This window comes from Miniopterus schreibersii (genome assembly GCF_964146895.1).
Source record: "Miniopterus schreibersii genome assembly, chromosome: 1".
Classification (NCBI taxonomy): Eukaryota; Metazoa; Chordata; class Mammalia; order Chiroptera; family Miniopteridae; genus Miniopterus; species Miniopterus schreibersii.
This window is the reverse complement of record NC_138101.1, coordinates 84,098,204-84,124,087: the sequence shown is the minus strand read 5'-3', so window position 1 is coordinate 84,124,087 and position 25,884 is coordinate 84,098,204. Positions and strand designations below refer to the sequence as shown.

Genomic DNA, 25,884 nt, shown 5'->3' with positions numbered 1-25,884 from the left:
CCAGGGGTGGGGTATGTGGGGAATAAATGGTGATGGAAGGAGACTTGGCTTGAAGTGATGAACAGACGATACAGTGTACAGATGATGTGTTGTGAAACTGTGCACCTGATAGGGGTATAATTTTGTTAACCGTGTCACCCAATAAATTTATTAAAAAGGGGGAAAAAAGATCCAGACAACATTCAAAGTTAAATAAAGTAAAAACAAGTAAGAAAATGAAGCAAATGGAAAAATAAAGATTGTGAAGTCCCTGGCTTAGTAACCCACCTGCGTCATCCTGTATTAAACTTGGAACTCAATTCTCATATCCCTTATAATTTCCAGGGTGAGCATCCCAGCATCTCCTGAAGAAAGAGTCTGGTGCCTGTCCAGACTGGACATTTTCTCACCTTCTTCATCTCAAAACAGACACAGTCCAGGCCACTGTCAAAAATATCTGTCTGGATTTGGCCAATATATTTCAGTATTTGGGTTTATCTGAAAGTAATGTGGAAAATGGAACTAGCCAACGTACCAACCTTCAGATTAAACCATGTTTCTTATAGAAAAAAGACCTTTGGCTAATATGGAAAACCTCATGAGATCACGGAAAAACGTTCATAAAGTTGCAGCCTTCATAAATGAATAATAAATTCACTAGACCTCAGAATACTTAATAGCTTCCCTTCTTCAAGAGTAAATCCCTACCAGTAATATTATGAAATCTATGTTTTTTACTACTATCCAAATATTAATATGCCTCATCATGCTAAAAGTACTACTTGCAAGACTGCTATGGTTTCTAATATCAAGATAATTGCAACAAAAAAAAAAAATTAAGATATCTAAATTACATGCTTTTAAAAAATCATCATTGTCTAATTATAGACTTAGTCTAAATGGTATTTTTATATACTGTTATGCATATGATAAATATAAATTTATACGTACCTATGTTACAGGGTTTTTTTCATAATGAAGAGTGGATCTGCAAACAGTCTCTGGTATTGAATAAAATGTATATTCCTGCTAATGATAAAGGTTGGTGAAATGATCAGTTCTTCTTATTAAATATGAATTTTGGCTTAATTTGAATATAAATTAAAAGGCCTACCTTTGAATCCACTGCAATCCTTATGTTAGCTGTCACGTGGATGTCTTAAGTAGAAATGTTTAGTTCTTTTTGAAATAAATTTCTGTGGTAGTCGAAGATTTACAGCTTTGTTTTGCGCAGCATTATTTTTATTTTTTTAAATAAAAGCTCTCCCAAAGTAATGCAAAAATAAGAAACACTACTGAATGTAACTGCCAGTGGAATGTGTCTTTAATTTGCATTTTTAAAAGAAAAAATAGGTTTTGATTTAAGGAAAGAGTGAAAAGAAAGACAGATGAAGGGAATAATCTTCAGTGTTCATGAGTGGGGCTTGTTGAGAGTGGGTAGAAAATCTAAGGGACAGAAGCCATGAATCCTTAAAATTCAGCCCTTTCTCTGCAAAGGAAAACAGTCCTTCCTAAAATAAAATCTTCATTTAAAGAGCAAACAGTGGGTAAATATTAGGAAATATGAAAAAATAAAGTGTTTATTCTGTCTCCTCTTACTCCCTAAATGTTTTTTAAACATCATTCTGTTTTTGAACTTTTGACAAATAAAATTCTTTATCAAAGTATATACTATTCTATATGCAAATTTTCACACTATTTATAATGATAATAGCCCAATATCAGTGAGTTTTAAACCATTTGCTAATTAAATATTTCTTGGAAATTAAGGCTACAAAACTTATAACATTTAGATATATGAAGTTTAGTGACTATACAGGGGCACACAAGATAAACTCATAAAAAATGCTTATATGCACACACTTTTATGTCACGTTCACAGTTGTTATCATTCGTAGTCCCTCTTGATTACCTAACATTGAACTAATTTTTTCTGAATAAAATACATCTTAACAAACTTTGGAAGAAACATAATCACAGACATAAATTACAAAAAGTAAGAATAGCTGTCGATCCACCTGTAATAAGTACTGAACTAACACTTTTCAATACCTAATATGCTTTTTCAAAAAGAATATATATTACTGAACAAGACGCAGCTTTCAAACTCAAAGCAACTTCATAGGTAAATGTTTATTTCGAAAATGAGGTGTAATAATACTTCACTTTTACAAATACCTAAAGTATGAAACCTTATATACACATACTTAGCAAATATGAGATTTCTCAAGATACTTGACCTTCTATGTATATTTTTTGTATGCTTATCCACACAGCAAAAACTAGCAATAATAATAAATGTCAGGTTTTTTAACTTAACTATGAGAGTCCTATTTTGGAGGAATTCAAAAGCTGAGAACCATTCAAAATGGAGTAAGATATTAAATCACAATAGTTTCTTTTAAGTTAAAGAAATATAGTCATTATTATTGGAGCATTAGGCTCTAGATAACTGTGATGATTTCATCAAAGAGAAGGAATTTCGCAGATGAACTCAGCATATATGAACTCAGCACTCACAGGTAAGTGCTGCACTGAGTACTGCTTAGACACCAAAACAACAAGAACACTTCCAAGTCACCCAATCTCACTCTCTCACCCAGAAACACAAGTCACAGACCACGTCACTCAACAGTCACCTACATTACTGATCTGTTCCTGAGTCCTCTTCAGCCTCTGTAGTTCAGGGGTGTCGGTGACAATGCTGAAGCCCCTCCCTTTGCTTTCTTCAAAATCTCTTTTGTACTTGACCTAAGGGGAGAGGGAGGGGGCAGTAAAAGAAAGAAAGAAAAAGAGAAGTAAACAGAGGAATCACAAATCCCACTCAGGATAGGCCGGGGCCAAAAAAGCTGCTAAAATTGGAAGCAAGGCCTCCAGCACAGCTCTAGCAGCAAGCGGCAGGGAGAGGAAGGGGCAGAGCTGGACTGCCTGGTTTATATCCCAGCCACTCTACTGGCTGTGTGAGCTTAGGCAAGTTACTTAACCACTCTGTGCCTCAGGGGTCTCACCCATAAAATGGCAACAACAACAATATTTAAATAATGCTATTCGGTAAGTCTTAAGGACAGGAGCAAATAGACTAATACTCGTACCTAGCCGACAGCAAGCAAGCAAGCAAGTGCTCCGTAATAGTTATTATTATCACCATTAATAGTTGTCCTACTGCTAAAGAAAAGGAAAGAAGAAATAGATGGAAAAAGAAAGCGTAATTTTCTTGTCAGTGACAAAGCATCATTTTGAGCCTGGACTGCACTATGGAAGAGAAAGACATATGAAATCCTCAACAGCTAGTCCTGTTCCTACAAAGTTTTCATTCCATTTCATAATGCAAAGCATGTGGATATGATTATACACCGCTGTATAGCTAAATGTCAAGTATGTAAATGCTTACAGAAGTATTTATAGCACAGGCCACACCTTGAGATTAAAAGGCTTCAAGCACGTGCCCTTAGCATACTGTGCGCTGAGGTAGCTAAGATTTTTTTTTCCAGTGTTTAAATACACTTTGTTTCTCACTGCAACCCAGTGAAGGTGAATTTTACAGTTTCCTCGAGGGACCAGAATAGCTAATGCTTAATCTTCCTAGAGCCCCATCTCCTATTATTAGCATAATGATAAAAACTGTAACGCCAGTTAAATATTCTGCTTGTCAATGACTGAGATGGTTATATCACTCTGTTCTTATTTCTTTAAAAGTCTAAATATTAAGAAATATGAAAACACAGTTTTGATAACCCATTTTACATTCATAATTATCAGTTTCAAATGAAAACTTATATTAATAATAAACATTTAGGGTAACTAATAAAAAATATGATTCAGTAAGTGTAACTTTCAGTATAAATTTTAAAGTTTCCTTAGCTGAGTATGGAATGACTGTTTTCGTTGAGTCCTGTCTGTATTTAAATATTCAATTCTCTCAGGCATTACTGTCCTTAAGACCACTGGAAGATTCCTTTTACCAGAAAAGCTTGAAAGGAAAAAAAAAAATCCCAGATGATAAATAGAAAGATAGAGATACTCTCATTACTTTAAGCTTTAAAATATCTAATGTTCTCTATATATTTTTATTTAAATTTATAAAAGTACTAAAACCCTCACTTTATTTCCCTAAATAAAAGGCCTTTACCACTTCATTTTTCTTCCACAGAAAATGCTGAATGAAATTAATCGTCTAACCCTCAATCTCCCAGCACGTGTGAAGACACACACACCAGTACATTCTTGGAGTTTGTTTGATGCCTAACTATGCAGGGAAGCCACTTAGCTTCGCTTGAAGTTAGCACTAGGGCACAGAACAGCAAAATAATAAAAGTAAGAAAGGGGACAAGGTTACGATAGCAACAGGCATGAAGAAGTAGGAAGAAAAACCTGTAAGCCAAGTTCCAACATCATTAACGCCAGTTTCAGAGAAGGCATAATCACATATTCTTTCTGTGATTAGTTTGGGTGTGTTTTGTTTCGTTTTGTTTTAATGGTAATTTCCAAACACAGAGCTGAAAAAAAAAACCATTAAACCCCAGAATCAGAAGTTTTAAGTTGATTACCATTTCACAGCCCTTTCCACATTCACAAGACACATAAGAATCATGATTTGGGCTTGCCTCAATTATACTAAAGAGGATACGATCATCTTTGCAAATGGTCTGCAGAGTTTTAGAAGATGTGTAATCCTTTCCAATGGTGTGAGCCACAGCCACACCTCATATAGTCTCAGCACCAGCTCCAGCACCAACCCAGCCAGTCTATCTTTCCTGCATGCGGGGAGCCTTCAAGCCAATAGTCAGTGCTTCTCTTTTCCATATTCCCACCCACTTAAATCCTAGCTCTCTACTGAGTCTAAAACACATGAAACTTGGTGACAAGGTCAAAATCTTATTCATCTTTGTGATCCCAGAACCTATCATAGCACCTGGCCCATATGGGTTGATTAGCAAATGATTAAGAAACGGAAAAAGTGAGGGAGAAGGGGAGGGAGAAAGAAGAGAGGCGGAAGCAGAGAGGGAGAAAGTCTGGCCAGATGTAAGAGAGGAGGAACCTTGTATTCAGGGACTGAAAAATGGATCGATTTGGCTGCAGCATCTGGTGAAGGGGCAAGACCATGGAACCTCAATGGGTGGAAGGGGTGAGGAGCTCTGTGGCGTCTCAAAAGAAGGGCACTAATTCCATTCCTGAGATTTCCACCCTCATAACCTAATTACCTCCCAAAGGTCCCCACCTCCTAATAGCATCACATTGGGGATTAGGTTTCCAACGTAAGAATTCTGGGGGGACACAAACATTCAGTCCATAGCAAGTGCTTTTATATATAAGCATTCAACATTAACGCAACAGTATTCATTGAGCTTCATATAAACTTCTCTTAGAAACTCCTCTTTCCTCAGTGAAGATGCCTTTTCTTCCCTTAATGCTTCAGGATTGGATACAAAATTATCACCATCTCTGGTCTCTTGTCCACTCTCCTGTTAAAAAGTACTTCAATACCACAAATAACAATGGCAGTGTTCTCGGAATGCCATTCTCTGGAATCTCCTCATCAAATGTTCATCTATTCAATCCTTTGTTCATCCAAAAAATATTTATTGAGCACCTACTATGTGCCAAGTACTATTCTAGGTGTGGAAACAATGCAGAAAAAAAAAAAGAGTCAATGATCCTACCCCTCATGGAGCTTACATTACAATGAGAAAAATGAAAAAGACACAAGATCTATCTCAGTTGAATAAATGTTATGTTAGTGGTAAGTCAAAGAGAAAATAAAACTAGAAAGGAAGTGATAAGGGTGAGGAATACTGTCCTTTTTAAACTGAATTTATTGGAGTGACATTGGTTAATAAAATTATATAGGTTTCTGGTGTACAATTCTATAATTCATCATCTGTATATTGTATTGTGTGTTCACCACCCCAAGTCAAATCTCCTTCCATCTCCATTTATCCCCCTTTGGACCTCCCCAACCTCCCCTTCACTCTGGCAATGACCATACTGTTTTCTATGTCCATGAGTCTTTTTTTCTTTGCTTAATTCCTTCTCACCAAGCCCCAAACCCCCTCTTCTCTAGAGTGGTCCGGGAAGGCCCCAGTGAAAAGGTACATTTCAATAAGATCTGAAAGAGGTGATTGCTGTACTCGGAGCAGCAACATGCTGGACTTCTGGTTTCCCAGGCTCTCTCTGGCCACACTATTAATCAAATGAAGTGATCAGGACAGAGGAGGAGCAGACAATTTTGTTCCTCCTTCCTCAGTTATCCACTCTGAAAGAATCATCTGAGGACCAAAGAAGACAGAAAGAGTCCTCGGGCCCAGACTCAGAATGCAGACTCGCCAGCCAGGTGAGCTACATGCTCTTGTCAGAGGTCAGGAAGAACACAGAAGGTAGTACAGAATCAAGATGCCACTGTGAGTTCAGAAAGAGATTGTGCTCTACCTGGAAAGTAACGCAGTCTTAGTTTCTTATGGGCTTATCCCTTCAAAAATGAATAAAGGCACATTCTTAAAGTCAAATGTAAGAAATATACACAATAGGCCATATGATTTGCCATATTTTTCCTCAGAAGTAACATAAAAATGTATTTCAAATACTGAATGCTATCTAATATTGACATGAACCATATGCATGTATCTGCATATGTACACACAGAAATATTCATCTTCCTGTACTATAGATTAGAACCCTAAATCAAGAGTCAAAAGGCCTGAATTTAAACCCTAATTCTGTTGCGCAGTCAGTGTGGCTCAGTGGTTGAGCATCGACCCAGGAACCAAGGGGTCTTGGTTCTATTCCTGGCCAGGGCACATGCTCGGGTTTCGGGCTCAATGCCCAGTAGGGGGCGTGCAGGAGACATCAGATTGATGATGTTTCTCTCTCATCAATGTTTCTATCTTTCTATCCCTCTCCCTTCATCTAAAAAACAAAACATCAATAAAAACATTTAAAAAATCATTTTAAAAAACAACCTAATTATGTTCTGTGATCTTCATTTGTTCAACTTCCTAATACTCTTGATCCCCAGCTATAAAATGGAAAAAGCAAAGCAAAGCAATATGCTATACAATGTTCAGAGGGTGAACATAAATGACATGTGAAAACATCAAGCAAAGACATACCCTTAGTAGGTCATTAGCAAATATTAGTTTCCTCCTTCTTACTAAATTTAAAAAATGACCTGTGTTGCTTACATATGATCCTTTCTGCCAAAGCGTGCATGCTCAGTGGTATTTTGTGTTTGGAGTCATCATCAAGTAACACTCAGCAGTTCATACTGAGGGAGCCCAGCGTAAGAAAAAGGCTCACAGTGACGGAAAAGAAAGACTTTTCAAACACAAAATGGTGAGAACTGCAAACTGAATGATTTGCTAATTCTGAGATATAAATTCTCTCCCCCAAATGCTGCAAGTACCATAAATATTACTATTATAACAATGTAAATAAATGTAGAAAATGAAAACCACTAAAGAAAATGGCCATTCTTAGGCAGAAAGCCACTTGCTATGAAAGAGGCCAATGGAACTAGAGACTGGTAAATTGTTGAACAATAAACTGCAAGGAGATTAAATAAGATTCCACAGTGAGGTCAAAGATGGACACAACCTACCGCTCCGAAGCTTCAACCCCAACTGTACTCCTCTCCAAAGAAACTCTTAACCATGAGCATGTGGAGACAAAGACGAATATGTTCATAATAACACTTCTGTATTATTTTAAAAAAAAAACTGGAAACAACTTAGACATCCATCCACAGGGCAATGAACAAATTACTGTATCTTCATACATGGAATATTATCCAGGAATAAAAATAAAGAAACTATAGCTCCATGGGCCCATATGGATGTATCTCAGAAACATTTTGTTGAAGGGGGAAAAGCAGTGAGTACATACATACATGGTAAATAAATGGGAGGAAAGGGACTTGATAAGCGTGACATCCGGAGGAGGAGTGAGACCGCTCATGGAAGCGGAGCTTCACTGTTCCTGGGGATGTTCGAGTTCTTAAGTTGGAAAGTAGATGCACACGTGATCCCTTTATTATCATGCTGTAAAACTTTCATGTCACTCCATATATTCTTTTGTGCTGACCAAATATTTTACAATCATTTTCAAAGAAAGTATGGCAGAGTTTTAAAACCCCAGATGGGGTAGCTAAGTACCCAGAGGTTAAACCAAAGTCATGAGCAGGAGAGGAGAACAAGAAGATGGAACCAGAAATCAGTTTATATTTTCAGTCAGCTGAAGACAAGACTTGGGTTTTCCGTGAATGGCAAATGAGCGGGCTAGGGGACATCCCTATGCAGAAAGTTAAATTAATCACTCTAAGTTTCTTCATTTTAAAGAAGCTGTTTGACTATGGTGGCAAACACTGAATTGAGGCAAAAAAGGCAGGAAAAATAGGAATCCAGAGAAGGTGAAAGGGTGCTGCAGAAGAGATTCCCATACATGGAACAATGAGCAGTGGGAGGGGATCCTTGGCAGATCGTGATAGAACAGATGGTAAAGAAGAATCCAGGACCAGACGGTGAACAAAAGAGGAATATCACTTAGCCTTAAAGCAGCTTACCTTGTCAGGATATGTTTAATGGAAGCCTAAAATCTACAGACATATTTACTACTGATTCATGTCATGCTCCCCTTTATTTCACATACAGTCTCCACCTGATACCATGAAATCAACGACCAATTTTATTATTTTTCATGACATGATGGATACTTTACATTTCTTCAAGGGGAGATTATAAGGGTATCATTTTTAAACTAGATGCAAAGTCTTGGTTTGATCTACAAAATTTAGTGCTCAATTATGTACTCTCTTAATATAGTTCAGTCAATTTTAAAGTGCTGGAATGTAGACAGTATGCTTCCTTCTATCTCACTGCATTTTGCTCAGTGCTAAGCATGTATTAAACCCGTGGACACAGACAATAGTGTGGGGAAGGCATGGGGGCGTGGATGCAGGGTAGAGGGGATCGATAGGGGAAAAAGAGAGACATTTTTATTACTTTCAACAATAAGGAAAAATTAAAAATTAATTAATTAATTTTAAAAAGCTTCATAACTATTTCATGATTGATTACTATTTAGTTTTGTATTTTTAATGTCTAAAATGCAGAAAATTGGCTAATACAATGCTAGACGGGAATTAAACTACAAAGGAAAATCTGATTAAGGGCTTTTTTTAAAGTAAGTCAAATGAGCTCAAAAGGCAAATTTGCTTTTTATCAATTAATGTGATAATTTGTAAATTTGTGGTTAATTAAATTCTTAATTACCTTTTCAAACATAATTAAAAAGCATTAAAAGTAATTTTCATAGATTTCTAAGTCTTAAATTAGCCTTTTGCTGCATTTGCAGAGGTACTTACTGATCTTTACAGATTTGTCAGTTTCCTGTGTATATTCACAATCCAACTTTATCAGATTGGGAATCCCTTTACTTTTAACTGAATTTTAGACTTCAGTTAAAAACAGTGAAGTCTCCATTTCATTTGAAACAAATACTCTGAATGCATAATAAAGCATATGTTAATTAATTGCTCAATAAGCTAAGATAATTAAAAATCACTCGTAAGACACTTACATGTAGGTTAGGGGTTAACAGCTCAGGCTCAGAATTTGACAAGCATGTCCTGGGCTCTGGCTCTATCTCTAATTAGCTGTGTGAACTTAGACAAGATACTTAATTCCTCTGAAACTCAGTTTTCTCGTCCACAAAATATGCATAATTGTAGTACCATACTAATAGCACTTCTGTGAGAATTAAATAACAATAATGCCTGACATCTATTAACTGCCTACAAAGTCCCAGGCACTGCACTGAGAACATCTAGAGCATACACCCAACCACATGGGCCAACACTGTGCCTCCTGCATTTGGGAGCTCCTTCAGTCTTTGGGGGATCAAAATAAAATATAAATTTAAAAAATTAAATAAAAATTAAAATATGCTTTAATTTTCTTCAGATAAATTATCTTCAGATAAATCCTTGCAGGTATACATTTTAATGCCCATTTTATTGATGAAAGAAGGGAGTTTGAGGAGGGTACAGAGCTACTAGGGACAGAAGTCTCTCTCTGGCATCTCCCCAGACATTATCTTTCAATTCATCTGACAATGAGAAATGTGCCAAAATGAAAAATATTAAACTAAACGCAAATAAGATATAAGTAATGTCCTGTAAACAGAGAAGAAAGTGGAACCAACTGAATATTTCTAAGTAGAGGATTCCAGAAGGTCTATATAACTTAAAATTGTAACTAATTCATTTTATGTAATGGATACTGTGATGTCACAAAGGGTACAAAAATTATCATCTGCCCTGGTCGGTGTGTCTCAGTGGTTAGAGCGTCGCCTGGCACACCAAAGGGTCTTGGGTTCAATTCTCGGTCAAGGGCACTTACCTGGGTTGCAGGTTCGCTCCTCGCCCACAGCCAGGGCACATGCAGGACGCAACCAGTCTACGTGTCTCTCTCACATTGATGTTTCTCTCTCTCCCCCTCCCTTTCGCCCTTCCACTCTCTCTTAAAAGCAATGGAAAAAATATCCCTGTGTGAGGATTAATAACAAAAAAATTTTTTTTTAATTATCACCCAAAGAAAAGCTTAATACAGCCCACGCTTTTCATTCAAAATGTGTTCCCTGGTATTTCCTTTGAACAAAATGATTGTTTAAATTTTCAATTAGTAAGGATTAGGCCAGAAGGGAGAATGCCATTGCCAAAACTGTAGTATTGGTGGAAATACTGATTCAAAGCAAAAAATCTTACCTATGTCAGTTAATGAAGAAAACTGGACCCTAAAATACGTACGCATATTGCATATTTTCACCAAGAACTTCACAATAGAAAAATGCAACTAATCCACCAAATTCTGCTTATAAGTTTAAATTACTCTGGGGAGTAAATTAAGTATTTAGTGATGATGATTAACTTTTTCAGGAAACTAAAGTATCATCTAATTAACTATTCAGGCACTACAGAGGCAAAACACAATTAATATTCTAATACCTGATATAGTCCTGAGAGTAACTGACTTACAGAGCTTGTCTATTGCTGCTTTATGTTACCATGTTACTTTTTAAATAACATTTAATAATTCAGATGATTTATGAATTTTGATTTCTGGACACGTGTTCTCTCAGCTATTAATCCCTTAGAGAAAGCCAGCCTCATCCCATTACATGATTATAATTTTTAAATATAAATAGCCTAATTCACACCCAGAGTGGAATATGTTGAAATTATTTTGAACCAGAAGATGTCATGCAAGGTTAAATTAAGGAGAAGATAATAAATTACAACAGGGAACATTCCTGTGTGCATAGTCTAAATTATAAAGTGTTAAGAAATGGGTAATTTCCAGTTAGTAAAAAATAGAATTAGGGAATTATTCAGAAAAGAAAGCCACATACAGACTTTGGTAAAGAAAAGAAATAAAGATAAAATCAAGACTCAAGCAAATGTAAACAAACAGAGCTGAACTAACACGAAACAGTCATGAAAGTGAAAATAACCTGTCCTTCATCTCAGAGTCACAGCTGATGAAGGTGACAGCTGATTCCTCCCTTTTCTTACACATGCCTGCTCCCTAACAGATTGATAATGTCATTAAAATTGGTTCTAACAGCCCTCCTACACTCAAAGGCGCTATCCATCAGGCAACACCGACTGTTTTTCTATAAGAAAAGGTTTCTTCCACTTCTGCACAACTGAAAAAGGAAAAATAAAAGCTGTAACAGGAAAAAAAAATGCCAAAGAAGAATAAATCTAAATTCACTACACTTAACGTACACACAAATGACACTGAGGTTAGCTTCCATGATAGACAGCTTCACTGCACAGAAAAACCCATGGATTAAAACCCTCAGCACGGCTTTTAATCCAACATTTTAAAAGATTAAGTCCATAATGCAAAATTTTATTTAAAATATAAATCTCCTAGAAATGTCAACAGGTTATTAACATACCTATGTTACAACTAGAAACTTAGTACTAAGTCAGGTCTTACAGAGGGGAGAAACTATTAGAAATAAATATATTGGAAGTGTTGAAGAATGAAGTAGAAAATTATGGATTCTCAGGCTTCTTAGTTAACAGTGAGAGCTTCACATTGATTCCAAGTGTGTGTTTTCAGAAATGCTGGCTTGGTGCCTCCCCGTTACATAATAACAGCTCTGATTTATTAAAGAGCTACAAGGTACCAGACGTTACACTAGGCATTTGACAGACTAACTTGCTTAATTTTCAAAACCACTCTGTAAAAGGGATCGATTTTACCATGTTTTTACATATGAGAAATTAGTTTCTCAGTAGAAAACCTATTGTTTGGCCCCACCCAAATCCTCCTTCCTCCTAGTAACAGTCCTCAGGCCTCATTCCTTCCATTTAGGTTGACCCAAGAGGTGTCATTTTCCTACATATCCCACTACCTTAACCACTGGTGGGCCCAAAGGCAGTCGGTCATCTGGCCTAAGCTGCTCTAAGTCAAGATGTTTGGAGATTTGGGAAAAGGGGACCCAAAGTGTAAAGGGAGTCTCTCTCCCTCTGGTAACTAAAACTCTATAATTTAAAACTTGGGAATTCTTCACAGGCAGGTTTCCCACCACCGGAATACAGCAGCCAGATGCACCGCATCTGCCGAAAGGAGAGTCCCGGTGGCACTAGAGTCCTGATTCTCACTGTTCCTGAAGCCCAAACAAGCACGTTCCTGCCCTTGGATTTTTGTACCCTACTACCCTCTAAAACTTATCATCTTGTTCAAGTTAATGAGGATTGGGTTCTCCATCCCTTGCAGCCAAAAATCCTAATTAATACAGTAAACTGCAGCTTTGTGGTTAGGACACAGCCTAGCATCACTTTCTGGTTAGCAGCAGAGTCAGGATTCAGACCCAGATCTGTCCTGAAAAACTTTGCTCCCTTCTACCCTGTCATGCTACAAGATGGTAAATTAAATATTTTATAAACTTCAAAGATCTTCACTTAGAACAAAATGTAATTTTAAAAAAATACATACGATTATTTCTTTTAAAAGACCAGATTTTAAACAACAGTATAAACAAGATGTGAAGTAATGTTAAAATTGTCTTACATGGTACATACATTAGCCAGTATTTGATCTTTAATGGTAACACACACTACCAATTAGATGTTCGAAGGGTATTTATCAAATGAGTGAGTAAAAGCCTAGGGTAAGTACTTCAAAATGAAACTTTAAAATGATTGCCATCCTCAAGCACCAACTTAGAAAAGTCTGTAGATTATTCAGTATTTTCGCTTTTAAATTAACTCTAATTTCTGACATGAAAAATTAGGTACCAAATAATCTAAGACAATCCCAAAGTTCAACTTAACATTATAATTAGAAAAATTACTGCATAAGTCTGCACATCAGTTAATATATTATGCTGGGTGTATTTCTATGAAGTTTCAAGTTCCACAATTCCGTGTAATTTCATGGTGCTACAGGTGCAATTACTCTGTTCTTCCCTTGCTGACGTAAAAGTCTCCCCTTTGGTCTGAATTAACTAACAGGCTTTGGGTGAGTCTATCTCCCAAAAGAACAAATGGTCTTTCTTTTCCCTCCAAAATAAACACAGCAAGAAGCAATAGCATTTTTTTCTTTGCAATATGAAAATAAAGAACTGAGTTACACAGTTACAAAGAGAAAGAAGAAAAAAATGGGACTCTAAAAGTAATGGAAGTGGAAGAGAGAGGTCAATTTGAGTTGACATGGATAAGTGTTTTAATGTCCCTTAATAATCCTAATTTTGGAATGTTGTTCTGCCTGAGCCCGTGAACATCTCACTTATATATTTCACAGTCTGTGAAAGTACAGCTATTTGAGAAACAGGAATAAATTGGCATTGCCGAAGAGCCAGGTGGTTCCACTGTTTGGAAACCATCTGGTCTGAGTTTTCTCTTTGTCAGCACCATCAATACTTTAGTAGCAAGAGCTATTATAGAGATTGTGTGTGTTTCGTTGCTTTAAATAAACTCAAACAAAACTACCCTGAATATAAATTCATTATTTCTTTGAATTGTGCTTACAGAATATAATGAAACCCGTCGAGATGAGTTACACTTGAATACCTACATTCATTCTGTAACTTCACAAAGGTGGGAAAATACCAGAAGTGTGTCTACAGCTCCAGCAGTATCTCTTGGTCATGTTAACCATTAGTGGGGTAACTACTGTCCAACCTACCGCTGACAAATGAGGAATTTTCTGCTCAGGTAGATGTCAAAGCAAAACTATATATTCAAAGTGGACTGCAAAGAGATTTAGATATTGAGAAAGCTCAGAGATACTGTTATTTGACCAATCAAGAAAGAAAGAGAAGGGCTCTAAGAAACTTAAACCTATAAATCCCAGGCTTCCTGACTCCTCATTCAAGAGACAATTCAGTAAAACCTCAAGATAACAGACTAATTTGGGCGAGGATGTGTCCATTAAAACTAAAAGTCCATTTATATAATAAAGTAGGTTTTCTGAATGTGTATGTTAAAAATTTGACAAATTAGTTTACCTGTTTTTACTTATGTAGACATGTTTGTGTAATTAAAATTAAGTATGCATGAAAAGTTTAATTTCAACAAAAAGTTTTCTTTATGTATTACTAAAATTTTAAATTTATACTGAATAGCCCTCGCCAGTGTGGCTCAGTGGTTAGAGAGTTGGCCCTTGCACTGAAGGGTTATGGGTTCAATTCCTGGTAAAGGGCACATACCTGGGTTGGGTTTGATCCCCAGCCCCGGCTGGGGCGCATGCAGGAGTCAACCAACCAATAGATGTGTCTCTCGCACATCCATGTTTCTCTCTCTCTCCTCCACGTCCTTCCCTTCCACTCTCTCTCAATACCAAGGGGAAAAAATATCCTTGGGTGAAGATTAAAAAAACAAACAAAAAATTCATATTGAATAGATAATGCGTGTATTCACCAGTCACTGCAAGTAAATAAATGCACATGGCTGGGGTGTGGCTTAGCACACATCAGAACATCAGCAGGCACCCTTTAAAATTGCTGCAGTCCTACCAGCATGGCTCTGTTCGTTGAGCGTCATCCTGTGCACCAAGAGGTCACTGGTTCAATTCCTAATCAGGGCACATGCCCAAGTTACAGGTTTGATCCCCAGTAGGGGGTATGCAGGAGGCAGCCGATGGATGTTTCTATCTCCCCCTTTCCCTTCCTTTCTCTCTAAAATCAATAAAAACTGATGCAGAAAGTCACACCACTCAACAACAGAACCAGTTACCTCTCTTGGTGCTCTGTGACCATGTGCTAATCATTCGCCGAACACTGTTTACAAATGGTGACTCTTAGATTTAAACTGTAGACTATACACTTCTAGGAATATATCTTAAAAATCCCAAAACACCAATCAGAAAGAATATATGCACCCCTATATTCATAGCAGTACTATTTACAATAGCTAAGATTTGGAAATAGCCCAAAGGTCCATCAGTAGAAGAGTGGATAAAAAAGCTGTGGGATATTTACACCATGGAATACTATGCAGCTATAAAAAAAAAAAAAAGAAGTATCTCTTACCCTTTGAGGCAGAATGGAGGGACCTGGAGAGTATTACGCTAAGCAAAATAAGCCAGTCAGAGAATGACAAGTATCACATGATCTGACTTATATGGTGTATCCAATGAATAAAATAAACTGATGAACAAAATAGATCCAAGGCATGGAAATATGGAACAGACTGTCAAATCTCAGAGGGAAAGGGGGGTGGGGGCGAGGGGATGGGGGGAAGGAAGAGATTAACCAAAAAACTTATATGCATATATGTATAACCCCCAGACACAGACAATAGTTTGGTAGGCCTGGGGGGAGGTCTATGAGGGGGGAAAAGGGACATTTGCAACACTTTCAACAATAAAGATAAATTTAAAAATAATAATAATAAATATGGAGACTATAGACAGAGTTTTTCCAACATATAACTATTTGCTAAAATTTGTTCAAAATAACAGTGAATTAATAACAAAAATAATCTGATAATTTAATTATAAGCAAATCTTGGTTAAAAGCATTGTAAAATTAACAGGGTGTTTATTTTCACATATGACTTAGGGACTGGAATTTGTTCAAAATTTGTTAAATCAAGGTCCACACAATCCAGGGCTTACTGTATGACAAACCAATGAGTAATACTCATCAAATCACTGCTGGACTGCAAAACACAGGAGACAAACATATGCAAAGCATTGGGCCCTTACCTCCACCTAAAGAAAGGAGCAGGGCTTGCTGAAAATACTAGGCTCTCTGTATTACATATATGTAAACTGACACCAGCATTAATAAATCTTGTTTCCTAAGACCTTAATCTCAACTTCAGTCAAAGATAAAGCTTCCAGACCCAGGTGTTTTTATCAGAACACCCAAAGTCAAATCTCTGTGAATGCCAGCATCTACAGGCAGGCCTCCATGTCATTGCCCTGTGGATAGAAGCAGGAAGTCACCGTGTCACATTCACTTAGAAAGAGACAAATTAAAGAGGTTAAGGTACTGACATAGAGTTAAAAGAGAAAGAAAGTAAGCCTGTAAGGGATTTTACTTTCTTCTATCTGCAGGTCATCCTTGCCCCGCTTCACCCCCACCCTTTGCACTGGTGTCTGACTTGTCAAAATTGCTTTGCTGCATCTACACCTGACATCTAAATCATTTGACAGGCACATATCCTTATCAAATTTCTAGTTATAGTACAAATAGAGGTAACAAACCATAGCCACTGAAATTGATAACAGCTCACACAAAGAGCTGCAAGGCTGGGATTGCTTGAGACGAGAGAACCACTGTGGGCACCCTGGCCCAGAAGCCCAGAGGAGGAGGCAGAGGAGGAGCCTGAGCCAGATAAAGACTAATTCCACCAAATCCAATCGCGGTTCCAACTCTTCTGCCTGAGACTGAAGCAACCAAAAGACTCCTCACCAGGGGTGAAAAACATTGTGAAATCAGCAGTGTTTGTCTGCTCCAACTAGCATTTAAACTTGAAAGGCAAATGGAGCAAAAGCATGAGAATGGTACCTTTGAAAGTTCCCTGCCAACCACCATTTGCCCTAATCCATTAAATCAAGTTATGAAGCACCACTTAACTCAGCAGTGCAATGCAAGGAATAATAATTACAGCCCTGGTTTTATCTAGAATTCAAGCCAAATCTCCCTGCTCATTTCTACTATTTTCTCAAGAATAGGGAAAATAGTATTTGCCCAAATAGAATCAAATAATATATATCATATAGATTTAATCTTAAATCACTATATGAAGCATAAATCCTTTTTAAAATGTTTTCTGTGGGGTTTTTTTAGTTTAAATGATCCAGGCTCCCACCATTTCTTGAAACACTGCAGAAGGAATTAAAGAACAAAATATGAAGAATATATATAATCAGATAGGCAATCTCCCAGTTAAAGGACAGGCCCAAATTAAGATTTAAACTTAAATTTGCCCAACCATAAATTTCACAGCTTCCTAGACATTCCCCTGGTTTGAGACCTTTTAATCCCAGTCCCAGGAAAGGCTCATCCAGGATTAAATTCTCTAATCAGAGCACCAAATCTTTTTACTTTTCTAAATGAAGGATATATAAGTTATTAGTATAAAACAACTTGATCTGGGAATCTACCCTATTCGTGGCATGGCTACATAAAATTAACGAGTTAATTTCCAGGTTTCCAATTTCCTCTCATTCCTTTCCTCTATCTCATCCCACCCAACTCCCAGCCACAAATGCTAATGATTTTTATTTCCTTATTGTCTCAAATGCAATCCACTTTTCTCCATTCCCTTCACCACTACCACTTTCCAGGCATTGCCATCATTTACTCGGACGACTGCAGTACCTTCCTACTAGTCCTTCTGCTTGTCCTCTTGCCGCAGCAATCTGCATCCAAAGTGAGCTTTCAAACTGCAAACCCGGGGACTTCATTCCTCCGTTTAAAATGCACTTGTGCAGCTGCACTGTTCTTGGGTAATGTCTGGACACCTAAGCTTTGTGTTTGGATCCTTGCGTGTCTCCCTGGTCACATCTCTCCCTTGTCTGCATCCTGTGCTCATGCTCCCCAAAGCCTCTGCAAACTGTCCTCAGGGGCCACTAAAATGCAGAGAGCCTCTCACACCTCAAGGCCAGTGTGACGGCACAGCCAGCACCACCCTGAATTCTAGAAAAGGCATCAGGGGAGGCTTAGCGGGGTGATTACTGCCCCAGCATCTGGCTCTTCTTGCTGCTTTTTTAGCAACAGTCATTTTCTGTATAAGCATCAATACTTTTTTAATCATCTCACACACTGAGCATACTTTTTTTTTTAAACCTCACCTGGGGATATTTTTTCCACTGCTTTTCACAGACAGTGAAAGGGAGAGAGGAAAAAAAGTAGGTGTGAGAGAGACACATCAATTGGTTGACTCCTGCACTCACAGGTACGTGCACTTGGCTAGAATCAAACCCAGGACCCTTCAGTCCGAGGGCCGACGCTCTAACAACTAAGCCAAACCAGCTAGGGCTGAGCATACTTTAAATTTATTATTTTTCTCTTCTATTGGGCAAGAATTTCATATTTTCCCAAGTCTGATCAGAACTATGCTTAAAACATTCCACAAAAGCCTCAGCAGCATCATATATTTAGTCATAGCTCCCTCACTAAAATCCGGTGGAAAGCCCCACTCAACACACAGGTGATTTCATTCACTGTCTTCAGCATGAGCACAAGCTCAGACCTCATGTTGGAGGAACACAGGCTAGAAAGAAAACGCATACAGTACAAAAATAGACATACTGGTTCAAGGTTAAGTCCCACTGGAGGGACAGTCGGCCCAAAGCAGCTTCAAACACTAATACAGGCCAAAAAAAAAAAAAAAGGCACTTTAATGTTGGCCTCACAAACACAGGAAAATAGTTTGTCTCACTCCCTTCCTAGTATTATGAAATAAAGGATACTATTGCATTTCACAATAAATGCAGAATTACAAAATGATTACAAGGTGGAAAACACCAAATATCATCTATACTGCAACCAGCATTTGTTATTTTTGGACCACCCAGCATCCATCACCTCTTCTTTTTGTACAAAACCCTGACTTTCTCTTGAAAACTCAGGTCTCCCTAACTCTTTCCATAGGTGAATAATGTGCTGAGGAACTGGCCACACCTGGTACTGCATTCCCCCAGGGCAGTGATTCCTTCAGCATGGACACAATATCCAATCAGGCAGAGAGAAAGAGTGACACTGGTGGGAGGGAGCCTCTCTTTCACTCAACTGACACCTTCAAGGACATAAGCTGAAGGTGTGGGACCATCTTGCAGCCTCATGATGTAAACCAGCCTGTGTGAACATGGAGTTCACACAGAAGACATAGAATTGAGACGTGAAGAGAAACTGGGTCCTGATGACATCCTTTGGGAGCCTAGAAGCAGCCCTGTCCTGAAGCCTGTTTCATCCCTGAGCTTCTCAAGCCCCTGACCCTACAATCCTAATGCCAGATAGGGCTGTGTTTTCTGGCACTTGACACAAATGGAGTTCTAATTGGTACTCTTATATACATTTTGTTATCATATAAAATATCTAAATAGGTTTTAGAGCCTTCCAGATACTTTCTCTCAGTATCATACCTTTCATCTGTAGGGCTAAGGCTCAACACAGCTGTTTGTGAGCAAAGCTCAGTTACACACACTAACAGAAACGTGGTTCAGATAATCCTGAACAATGGATACCTGAAAATCATTTGCGTATGGTTTGGGAATCTGTCATGTTGTTAAAGAAACAAAAAAATGTATAAAACATTGTTTAAACATTTTTTTAACAACTCCTCAGATGGGAGTCTTCTTTTCCAAATGGCTACAGATAAGTATAGCACAGTTAAACTCAAACAAGAATTCAGTTTTACAACCTGGCCAGTGTGGCTCAGTGGTTGAGCACCAACCTATGAACCATGAGGTCAGGGTTAGATTCCCAGTCAGGGCACATGCCTGGGTTGCAGGCTTGATCCCCAGTGTGGGGCGTGCAGGAGGCAGTCAATCAATGACTCTCTCTCATCATTGATGTTTCTATCTCTCTCTCCCTCTCCCTTCCTCTCTCTGAAATCAATAAAAGCATATTTTTTTTAAAAAAAATCAGTTTTCCAGAATTTTCACTATGTGAGCTACTGGTGATAACCACACTAAATTGAGCAGAGTAAACAATAATATAACTAAAACATTATTTAAAACAATTTTCAGAATGGGGTAATTCCACTAAATGATTGAAAACCAGGTAACTGTGACTTTGCTGTTTATACCCACTGTTTCTGTTGTAAGGCATTTTCTCCACTATGCAAAATTCTTAAAAACCTCAGGAAAAAAATCTGGCAACATCCCATTTATACCCTCTCAAATACTTTTTAAAACTTAACCCATACTAGGTATTCAAAAGTTCTTACTATTCCCTCTCCTCGCCCCCCAAATCTTCCTCGATATCTTTTCGTTTTTTCTGGCCATTTTGATAATTTTTCATCATAGTTTTGTTTAGAAATGCCCTTATAAAGAAATAATGAATTTTCATATCAGGACAATCATATCTTAAATAAAAATGCCCAGTTTTACATGGGTTTGAACAGATATACAATAAACTTGAAATGTAACACCTCAGAACATTCACTAGAATGTTTTAGCTATAAGCTATTTTTAATAAAGAATGAAGAAAATGTTAAGGCTGGAAGCTGATATCCTGAGCGGGTAGACACCCCACTCCCTGGGAACAGGGCTGGGGGTGGATCAAGCTGATGAAGGAACCTGGATTCTAAACCTGGAGCTGAGCCTGACACTCTGTGTGACCTTAGCAGGTTTCCTGAGAATCATGTTTCTTCACTTGTAAGGTGAGAAAATTAAACTAGATGATCTCTGTACATCTCATAGATGCTAAACATTTACGATGCATTCAATAAAATTATCTAGAGAATTAACCATGAAGGATGGCGAGAACAATTACCCTGAGACAGCTTATAGTGATCACCAAATAAAAGTGAAATGAGCATGCTTCTATTCTAATGTGAAATTGTGCACTCAACATTAACCATGGCTTAATTTCAATGTATTTTAGAACTATTTTCAAAAATCACCAGTTAAGTAAAGGGAGTTTTCTGATTAACCTTCGGCTAGCCATAACACTGAACTTGGAAAAACCCTTTCTTTCCTTAATCATTCCAGCTCTCTATAGCAATAAATATACCAGTTGTTCTCAAATTGCAAAGATTTGTGCCAAAAATATCTGTTCCTAAGTATTCACAGGCATCCAGTGATAACTGGTGCAGTCTAATGCATACAGGGCACAGACAAATTCCAGTAATTGGCTTATCCAGGGACAGAACCCAACCCTTGGCCTCATTAATAAATTGGCTAGGCCAACTGGGCAGCCCAGCCACAAACTAATGACACATATGCACTTACCTCTGCTATGAAAGGCTCCAGAAAAATGCCACACTTGATACGCACAGCAAGGGGAAAAATGCCTAAACATATCAGATGCTAAGAAATACTGGTTTCTTATGGTTGACTGTAAGTTATACTTTAATCAAGTCCCATTTTCAATGCCTCAGGGAGCTGGTATTTAAAATCCTTTTACAGTAATTACTTTCTTAAAGAGAAAGTAATTTTCTCTAATTTATCTATTTTGTAAATCCATGTCGTTTATCAAAAGGTAAAAATATTAAATGGCTCACCCAATAATTAATTTTTAATCAAAATCTATCAAGAGGGAAAAAGCACTTTCTTATATTGAAGCTTTCCAGGTAAACATTCAAAATCCAACAAGTTTAGTTTCAAAAAAACTCTATAAATTTTTTAAAAAGTCAAGATCATATTAAAAACACATACACAGAGAACACAGAGCAAAAAATCTAATATCAAACTTGTTTAAGCTACATTGATTTCTACCACCATTTTGAATCAAACTATCATGATGTTATCATGATGTTATTTCAACTTACTAACAAAATTATTTGTTTCCAAGCTACCTGAACAATCTAGTTGTCAGTTTATTTGACAGGGTTCAAGGGACAAAACTAAATAATCTAGTGGAATGGAGTGTTATTTATGTTTTTCATACAGAACAGATAAAATATTTAACTAAACTATTACTTTGAGAGAGAAGGCAAACTGCTAAAAATTTTCAACCCAACACAAAAACATTTTTTCATCAGCTTTTGACAATGAGAAATTTGTACCCTATAGCACTGTGAATACAACTTTTTTAAGCTAGAAAAGAGAAAAATTGGGGGCATTCTGTAAATTGAGGACACTGCTTTCATTCTGGGATCTACAAAGAGCTCTAGAAAATCAGCTCCCATGCATTGCTGAGCACTTGTCCATCGCAGCCCTTCCTTCTGTCTAAAGAAAATGCCTCCCATTTATAGAAAGCCCTCCATTTCCCCTGGATCCTGGGAACTCCATCCCCACAGCAAGTTGTGTTCCAAAAAAAATTTTTTTTAAATCAGGCTCTGGGACATTCTAATAGAATTATCCCCACATAAAATACCAGAACATGCATCAACTTTATTACCACGAAATCTCAATCTAAACTGCTAATTAAATATCAGACTATCTTCAGCAAATTTCTCCCTGAATCCTGCTACTCACTTTGGTTAGTCAGAAATGTCCATAGTAGTAAGGATATAGAAATCTTGTGTTCTATTTGGAAAAAAACAAACAAACAATAAACCCACTTCCCAAATACATTCCACAATTAGAAACCCTCATCTATGCTAAATGTAACAATATTCAGGGTGGAGAGCCACCCAGAATAAAAAGATATATGTGAGCTATGACTAAAATTATGTGATTTTATTTTAAAAGCATGCAGCCATATATAGAAGGCCTACAGGAAAAGAAAAATCTTGGTGCATTAGATTCTTACGAAATGGGCCTCTGGATGATTTCAGATTTTTGTTTCCATTATTGCTGTTATAATAAATAATTTGTGCAATAAATAAAAGTATAAATGTACATTTCTTCAGATTAAGGGTTTTGGTGTATTCTGGACTGAGTGACATTGCAATCAGGGAGAACGGTCCCTGCTCTCTGGGGGTAAAATGGACTACATCAAAGCAGGCAAAATGCTAAATGAGGAAATACCCATCACAGGCAATTATACATCGTAATTTGTTGTCCTCTTTTTCCAAATGAGTAAACATAACCATGTAATATATACCATACGTAATTCCTGCAAAGCAATCCATATATGTATAATCCATATAATAATATATATAACCCGCATACAATATATAATTAATACAAAGCAGTCCTACAGTTCAAAAGTTGATTTAGCTCTTTTAAGAACCAGATTAGCCTACGCAAAAACAAATACAAATTTTAAAATAAGGCCAACATATCTCATTGACCTAAGCAAAATAATTAAGCTAAATGTAATTCAATAACTATTCTCTTCCTCTCAAAATTTCCAAAGTACATCTGGGTTAGATCCTAACAGAGGCAGCTTCTCAAGTGTGCTGGCATGCAGTGGTTTTTACTTGCCTAAATCACAGCTTAAGAAAGATTAAGCCAAATGACATCTAAAACCTCTCTCAAAAATAAATTCTGCAGTTCTGTAGTTATCTTGACATATCAAAATACAGATACACACACATAATAATATAATTTACAGATTCTTTAAATATACTAGCATCAAAATATAATGAACAAGTCAGTTTCATAAATCACCTAAAATCCTGTTTTCTCTTCATTATTCAATTCTGTGATGTATCTTAGCCAAAACTTATTTGAAATTTTAAAATGAAACAAATAAGAACGAAAAAGTGAAATCATACTTTTCAAAACGCTAAATGGAAGAAATAGGATAATAAATCCAAGCATCCACTTTATATTGACAAAAACTTTTCATCTCATTTAACTTGACCCCCCAAGAAAAGATGCTATTGACTTATATATTGAAATCCTATTTTAGCCAGCCCAAAGTATCATTACTTATTTTGATTTTTAAAATCCATTCCTGCCCAGGCCAGGGTGGCTCAGTTGGTTGAGCACGATCCATTGTACGGAGAGGTCACCAGTTCCATTCCCAGTCAAGGCACATGCCTGGGCTTCGGGCTCGATCCCCAGTGGGGGCCTGCAGGAGGCAGCCGATGGATGTTTCTCTCTCATCAATGTTTTCCTCTCTCTCTCTCCCTTCCTCTCTCTCTCTAAAATCAATAAAAACCTATACTAAAGAAAATATTTATTTGTCTTTGTTAATTTATCTTTATTGTTGAAAGTATTACAGATGTTCCCTTCTTTCCCCCATTGGCCCCTTCTACGTCGCTCCCACCCCCTTCCCAGGCCTTCACTGCACTATTGTCTGTGTCCATGTGTTATGCATATAAGTTCTTTGGTTAATCTCTTCTCTCCCCATCCCCCCAAAATTCATCAGTCTATTGCATGCTTCTATGTCTCTGGGTCTATTTTGTCCATCAGGTTTTTTTGTTCATTGGATTCCACATATATGTGAGATCATGTGACACTTGTCTTATTCTGACTGGCTTATTTCACTTTGCATAATACTCTCCAGGTCCCTCCATGCAGTTCCAAAGGGTAAGAGATCCTTCTTTTTTACAGCTGCATAGTATTTCATGGTGTAAATGTCCCACAGCTTTTTTATCCACTCATCTACTGATGGGCACTTGGGCTGTTTCCAGATCTTAGCTATTGTAAATAACACTCCTATGAACATAGGGGTGCATATGTTCTTTCTGATTGGTGTTTTGAGATTCTTAGGATACATTCTTAGAAGTGGGTTCACTAGGTCAAATGGTAGCTCCATTTTAAAATTTTTGAGGCAACTCCAAACTGTTCTCCACAGTGGCTGCACTAGTCTGCGTTCCCACCAGCAGTTTCCTAGGGCTCCCCTTTCTCCACACCCTCACCAGAATTTGTTGCTTGTTGATTTATTGATGGAGCCATTCTGACAGGTGTGAGGTGGTACCTCATTGTAATTTTAATTTACATCTCTCTGATGATTAGTGACATTGAGCATTTTTTCATATGCTAAAGAAAAAATTTTTAATTCATTCCTGAAGGTATTGGTTGGACTAAATTCTGATTAAATGGACAAAAATCAATCTACATTTTCTAAGATATTATACCATGTTGCTGTGACTGTATATACACTGTCTATAGGATGGTTATTATTGTAGCTGTAAGGAAGATCATTGCTTCCCCATGCTAGCATCAACTCTTAATAAGACACTCACACATAGGATTCATTCTAGCAAAACCCTGGCTGTTTCCTGTGGACACTTTCCCATGAAGCCCCTCAAGTGATGGCAATACTTTCTCCCAGGACCCAGGAAGTTTGGGAGAGTGGCCATGTGACTGCCCATTGCTGCTTCCAGGCTTTTTTCCTTCTCTCTTCCCCAGCTCTTTTGGGGTACATGCTGCTGGATAATATACCTATGACACCCTTTCTACAGTTATCACACCTCATTTAACCACTGGCTCACTACTTCACCTGCTCCTTCCACTCTGTCAGCATTCTTAGTGACCTCAACGTCATTTAGGCAATGCATTCAACATCCTGGCTCCTCAGTCCTTGACCAACTGTCCCCTGTCCTTCACTCATCTCAGCCTCCCAGTACTTTGCTAGAACCTAGAGCTTGTTAACAACAGCTGTGCTACCTCTTATTCAAGTCTAGTTCAAGCCTCCTATTCAATGACCACCACCTATTTTTAAACTCACTCCTTTTAATACTTTAGCTCCAATAATTCTCTGACCTCACCAGGACATCCAATCCATTGACCATGCCTACAGGTTATTGCCCATCACTCTCCATGTCTTCATTGCCTCCACATATAACTTAGACTCTCTGGTCCATCATTATGATCACTTTCTAGTAATTACTTCTCCTCTCTCCCTTTGTTGTACTCACCTAGCAAAGCCCAGCCCTGG

At 37.5% G+C, this 25,884-nt stretch overlaps 1 protein-coding gene across 1 annotated transcript in view; it reads right to left on the bottom strand.

Moving 5' to 3' along the window:
• NEBL (nebulette) overlaps positions 1-25,884 on the bottom strand; it is a 342,430-nt gene that overhangs the window by 157,224 nt on the left and 159,322 nt on the right. Inside the window, exon 4 of the mRNA XM_081143312.1 lies at positions 2,623-2,730. Coding sequence (XP_080999438.1) covers positions 2,623-2,730 — 108 coding nt within the window. The remainder of the gene's footprint in view (positions 1-2,622; positions 2,731-25,884) is intronic.